Raw genomic sequence first — 6,323 nt, forward strand, 5'->3', positions numbered from 1 at the left:
AACCTAGTTCCAACTCTTAATTTCATTTTGTGAGAGAGCTTCACCCAGCTCCATTCCTATTTTAGGTGGAGCTGAAATTGTTTGGTTGAGCTGGAGCTGTGCCAAACAGGCTCTTTATCTAAAATATAGCTATTTCTTCTTGTGCTATGTCATATCAAACAATTATAACAATGTTTTATTTAATTTATCTCTATATATTTTATTTCAAATAATCATAACCATCTTTTGTTAAATTATAAAACGTCTTATCCACTCAAAAACCCTAGTAATATTTTTAAACGAGTATTATGAAATGACGAGATGACAAACACAAGAACTAGAGGGATGTGGTTTTTATTTTTGTTTTAAAAAATAATAATTCAGTTGGCGCCGCTAGCTGTTCCGGTCACCCTCCAGTCTCCTTCCGATTCTTCCACCACATCCGCATGCTCGAATTCCCCCTCCCTCCATTTCTTTACTCATTTCCCTTCCCCTCCGCTTCCTAATCCTGCGTGACCCCAGACGAAGACGACGACGAGTACACATGCGTGTGAGCGCGACATCCCCGCGCGCGCCTTCTTCTTCCTCTTCCTCCCTCCTCCCATGACTAGACCATCCTCGCCATATTCCCGCCTCTCTATATATATTAGGGCTCAGCTCCTCCTCTCACCTCGTCTCCTCCTCTCCTCTCTTCTCTCCTTGGCTCAGCTTGACATCGTCGGAGCAGCAGAAAAGTTTGCTCGATCGAGCTAGCTAACTAGGTCGTCGGATCAGTGATTAGTCGTTCGCCGATGGATCCGTGGATTAGCACCCAGCCTTCGCTGAGCCTGGACCTCCGCGTCGGGCTGCCGGCGACGGCGGCCGTCGCCATGGTTAAACCCAAGGTGCTCGTCGAGGAGGACTTCTTTCACCAGCAGCCTCTCAAGAAAGACCCAGAGGTAGGTCATGTGATTAAGCATACGTGCACGGACGATCGACGGCCGCCATGGCTGGGAGCGTGATGAGCTTAATTTCTTGAGCTGATTTGGGTTTTTTTTTGTTGTGAAGGTTGCGGCGCTGGAGGCGGAGCTGAAGCGGATGGGCGCGGAGAACCGGCAGCTGAGCGAGATGCTGGCGGCGGTGGCGGCCAAGTACGAGGCGCTGCAGAGCCAGTTCAGCGACATGGTCACCGCCAGCGCCAACAACGGCGGCGGCGGCGGCAACAACCCGTCGTCCACCTCCGAGGGCGGCTCCGTCTCGCCGTCGAGGAAGCGCAAGAGCGAAAGCCTCGACGACTCTCCCCCGCCGCCGCCGCCGCCGCACTCACACGCGGCGCCGCACCACATGCACGTCATGCCCGGCGCCGCCGCCGCCGGCTACGCCGACCAGACCGAGTGCACCTCCGGCGAGCCCTGCAAGCGCATCCGCGAGGAGTGCAAGCCCAAGATCTCCAAGCTCTACGTCCACGCCGACCCATCCGACCTCAGCCTGGTACGAATCCCCAACCCCAATTAACATCCGATCATCTCATTTCATGTGCCTAATTAACTTCTTTTTGTTCTGAATTCTAGCCTTGATTAATTAATTAATCCTGTTCTTGCAATGAATCCATGCAGGTGGTGAAAGATGGGTACCAATGGAGGAAGTATGGTCAGAAGGTCACCAAGGACAACCCCTGCCCAAGAGCCTACTTCAGATGCTCATTTGCTCCCGCCTGCCCTGTCAAGAAGAAGGTAACTTAAATTCCTCTAACTAATTCCAAAGTGATTTCGTAAGTTTTGCTAAATTTAGTGCAAATTCGAGCCTGCTTCTGAACTTTGTTCGTGGTTCAAATGTTGTTTCAGGTTCAGAGAAGCGCGGAGGACAACACGATCCTCGTGGCGACGTACGAGGGGGAGCACAACCACGGCCAGCCGCCGCCGCCGCTGCAGTCGGCGGCGCAGAACAGCGACGGCTCCGGCAAGAGCGCCGGGAAGCCACCCCATGCGCCGGCGGCGGCGCCGCCGGCGCCGGTGGTGCCGCACCGTCAGCACGAACCGGTCGTCGTCAACGGCGAGCAGCAGGCCGCGGCGGCGTCGGAGATGATCAGGCGGAACCTGGCCGAGCAGATGGCGATGACGCTGACGCGTGACCCAAGCTTCAAGGCGGCGCTCGTCACCGCCCTCTCCGGCCGCATCCTCGAGCTCTCGCCGACCAAGGATTGACGATTGCTACTGATCGACGCGGCGGATTCGATCGCTTCTTCTTGCAACTGCGGGCATGGCCATTGCCATCCTCTCCTGTCTCTGCCTCTCTGTTCTTGGTGGCGCCAGCAAGAACACGATCGACGTGGTGTCCATCCATGGCGGAGTTCGATCGATCGATTGATCGGCTAGGGAGGAATTGATGATTCGCTGTATATAACCTAGAATTTTTACACGATTACTCGAGGGATAGATCGACGAGCAACATTTTCGGCCGGCGCCCATGGCTGATCAACCAACGATCATCGGCGGCGGCCGGACGTGAGCAAGACGATTCAGAAAAAAATTCAGATATTTGCGTCGGCAAAAGACGCTTGTAACATGTAGAGTAGGGAGGAAAATTATTTGAAGTGTACGTAGTGCAGTCCTTTTGAGCAAAATTAATCCCAAATTTGCTTCGGTCCCGAACAATTCAACGAAATCAGACAAACTCCCCAAACTTTCTGTACACTTCACTGTCTCACTTGAGGTGAAGTATCAAGAGTGAACTGAAATTCAACGAGGAGAGACGCTGACATGTGGGCCCATTCGTATACATTTTTTACTGAAGACAAGTCTGCGAAAGTAGGCTACTGACACTGTATATACCAAGCTGGTTGACGCGCTCCGCTCTGCGACAAAACGAGGCGAGAAGAGACGAGGACTCGATCGGGACACGTGGCAGGCGGTGGCGGGTGCCGCGGGAGGTGGGGGAATCGAGGAAGGCGAGTGGAAACGTGCTGCGCGGCGGCGGCCCGGGTGGGCCCACCTCGGTGGGCGGTCAACCACGTGCAGGGCGGCGGGGGCCCGGTCCACGCTCGCCGCTTCCTCCTCTCTTCTTCCGCGACTTTTAATGTTTTTCCTTGGAGACTATTTTTCGCTAAGAAAATCAGTGAGAAACATTCTGCTCCTGCATTTCTAAAAGCTTGGGATTATCTTGTGATTTTCCAATTAAACGTATTATTTTACATCCAATTTCAAAAATATATTGATAACTGGTCGAGAAGAATAAGTGTAAATTTTATAAAACTACATGTACTTTAGTCAAACTATCACAGAACTATAGATTCAATATAATATATTATAAAATTACATATTTAAAGTAATTTATCACATAACTGTCACAAATTACAAGTTTTAGATCAATTTAATCATAAAATTTCAACAATTATAACTCAAAGCATAATATTAGAGAAACCCAAAATATATAGTTTTGTGATAATTTTTTTATTAAATTTGTAGTTTTGTGATATTTAGCCTTGAATCTGTAGTTTTGTGATAAATTTATCGTTAAATGTATAGTTTTGTAATATATCATCTTAAGAATGTAGTTTTCCAATAGTTTAGCTCAATTATTTGTAATGTGTGAATTTTACTTAAAAAATAAATTAGTTTTGCATATAGCGCCTATTTAGATCCCGTGGCAAAATTTTTCACTCTATTACATCAAATGTTTGGACATATGCATGGAGTATTAAATATAAATGAAAAAAAACCTAATTACACATATTGCGTGTAATTTGTGAGACGAATCTTTTAAGCCTAATTGCTTCATGATTTGATAATATGGTGCTATTGTAAACATTTGCTAATGACGAATTAATTAGACTTGATAAATTCATCTAGCAGTTTAGAGGTGAAATCTGTAATTTGTTTTGTTATTAGTCTACATTTAATACTTTAAATATAAGTCCGTATATTTAACGTGACACACCAAAATTTTTCACCATAATCTAAACAGCCATAGATATATACTCCCTCCTTCCCTAAATATTGACGCCGTTAACTTTTTTAAATATGTTTGACCGTTCGTCTTATTAAAAAACTTTTATGAAATATGTAAAACTATACGTTTGCATAAAAGTATATATAATAATGAAACAAATGATAGAAAAAGAATTAATAATTGCTTAAATTTTCTGAATAAGACGAATGGTCAAACATGTTTGAAAAAGTCAACGGTGTTAAACATTTTAGGATGGAGGGAGTATGTAGTACTATCTCTGTTCCAAAATAAGTGTAGTTGCGGAAATCCGTGTACGTTGACCGTCCGTTTTATTTGAAAAATTCATGAGAAAATTAAAAAAAGTTAGTCGCACATAAAGTACTATTCATGTTTTATTATCTAATAATAACAAAAATATTAACCATAAAAAGTTTTTAAATAAGACGAATGGTCAAATTTTATATATGAATAGTGTAAAACTATATTTATTTTGGGATGGAGGGAGTAACTGAGAATACGTTAGGTCTCATCGACGCGAAGGTTCCGCGAGTCGTGGCGCGTCGCAATCAGAGGCGCGTACGTGCGGTGGTGCGTACGACTGGCCGGCTGCGTCAACCAGTCGCTCACCTCAGTCACCTGTTCGTTCGTTCGTTCGCTGGGCTGGATCCAGCTCGATCGGTCCGACCTGACCGACCGACCGACCGACCGGCCGACCGAGATGCACGCGAGCTCGGTCGCAAGGTCAATGGGACGGGACCCACCGTAACAAAATTATGCTGAATGCTGATCCCATCCAATGCATCGTGTACGGAGTATATGGATACACGAGGATATTCCAATCCAATGCATCGTGTCGTGTGTGGAGTATCGATTGTTTGCTCCACAGTTGATTATTAGATAATGAAATGAAACATTCTATTCTTTACTCAAAAGAGTTATAACTAATTATTATAATCTAGCACTTTAAAAAAGTATAGTCCAAAATAAAACGAAACACACCAAACCAAAATAGAAGAAAACCAAACAGGACAAGGAAAATATTATTCTAGTCTATTGGTGAATCTCTATCCATAATTGGCAAAAAGTTTGCATAATCATCGTTTCAAGCTTACGACGTGCAACAATTAGGAACTTCCCATCATCATCACACTTTTGTAATTGTGCCCACTGTCGGAGCTAATATGATGCCCTGAAAATTGCATGCATATAGGAAACAGATGGTGATTTATCAAAAACCCTATCATTCCTACTCAACCATAAACCCCAACATAAGACAGAGGCTCCAACAAGTATTAGTTTACTCTTTTTCTTGTCAACCCCTATAAGCCAACCATAAAAAATATCAGATATGCTACTAGAAAGGTGTAATCCAAAAGAGAACTGAAGTGTTCTCCAAATAAACTTTGCATAATGACACTTCATAAATAAATGTTGAATAGTCTCATTTTTCATACAGAAACAACATTTTAGACTACCATTCCAATTCCGTCTTGCTGAATTATCCTTGTTAACACCACCTCTTTAAACAAGTAACACATAAAGATTTTTTATCTTGATCTTGATCTTGCTCCACAGTTGATAAGGCATGCAAAATTAAATATAATAGCAAACTTGCTAATCTCCATCTACCTACTCCTATTAACCAATCATTTCTTGGATTATCTATTTCTTCAATCATTTCCACTTACTTTTATAATACCTGTACTCACCTAACAAATATTTCATTTCGAGATGAAATGCATGTGTTCTCTTTAAAAAACCAAGGATAATGTAAATGCTCACAACACGTACACTCATCCTATAAATACATACATGTATGCCCTAATTCTTAGCACCTTCGAGAGACTGAGCGGTATATCATCAAATTAACAAAGTCGCCATGGGTACCTCACTACCGATTGGGTACGTATGTCGCCATTAAAACAATAATTAGCCGTAAATGTGAGCATCGTGTTAAATCTACGATTTGAACCCATATAGATAATTAATAAGTCATAAATACGAGCATCATGTTAAATTTATGATAAGATTCGTAACCAGTTAAGCTATACGTTCACCTCGTTATGTATGTTTTTTAAAGGCAAATGCTAAAAATAAGATAAGAAATTAACTTCGTAATTATGGTTTATGTTTTAATATTTAAATTACCTAGCCTTTGACAAATTTTTTGTCTTGTCATTTTAAAAACAATGAAAGAAGTGTTGGGTAATACTTCCACCGCCCTAAAAAATCAATTTAAAATTGTATTTAACACAATTTATTACAACGAATTAGGATATGAGCTTGTTCATATTCATTATACTATATTACGTTAAATCTAATTTTAGATTGGTTTTTTTGAGACGGAAGGAGTATAACACAAGTCAAATTAATATTCTCAGTAACAAGCTAGAAAACATCATAAATGAATCTCAAAA

At 42.8% G+C, this 6,323-nt stretch overlaps 1 protein-coding gene across 1 annotated transcript; it reads left to right on the forward strand.

Annotated features, from left to right (window-relative positions):
• The first annotated feature begins 579 nt into the window (after positions 1–579).
• LOC127761056 (WRKY transcription factor WRKY71) lies at positions 580–2,651 on the forward strand. Its single transcript, XM_052285263.1, has 4 exons — positions 580–917; positions 1,027–1,449; positions 1,575–1,691; positions 1,803–2,651. Exons 1-4 carry the CDS (start codon positions 771–773, stop codon positions 2,160–2,162), a joined length of 1,047 nt encoding a protein of 348 aa, XP_052141223.1. The 5' UTR covers positions 580–770; the 3' UTR covers positions 2,163–2,651.
• Positions 2,652–6,323: the final 3,672 nt, after the last annotated feature.

This window comes from Oryza glaberrima, chromosome 2 (genome assembly GCF_000147395.1).
Source record: "Oryza glaberrima chromosome 2, OglaRS2, whole genome shotgun sequence".
Taxonomy (NCBI): domain Eukaryota; kingdom Viridiplantae; phylum Streptophyta; class Magnoliopsida; order Poales; family Poaceae; genus Oryza; species Oryza glaberrima.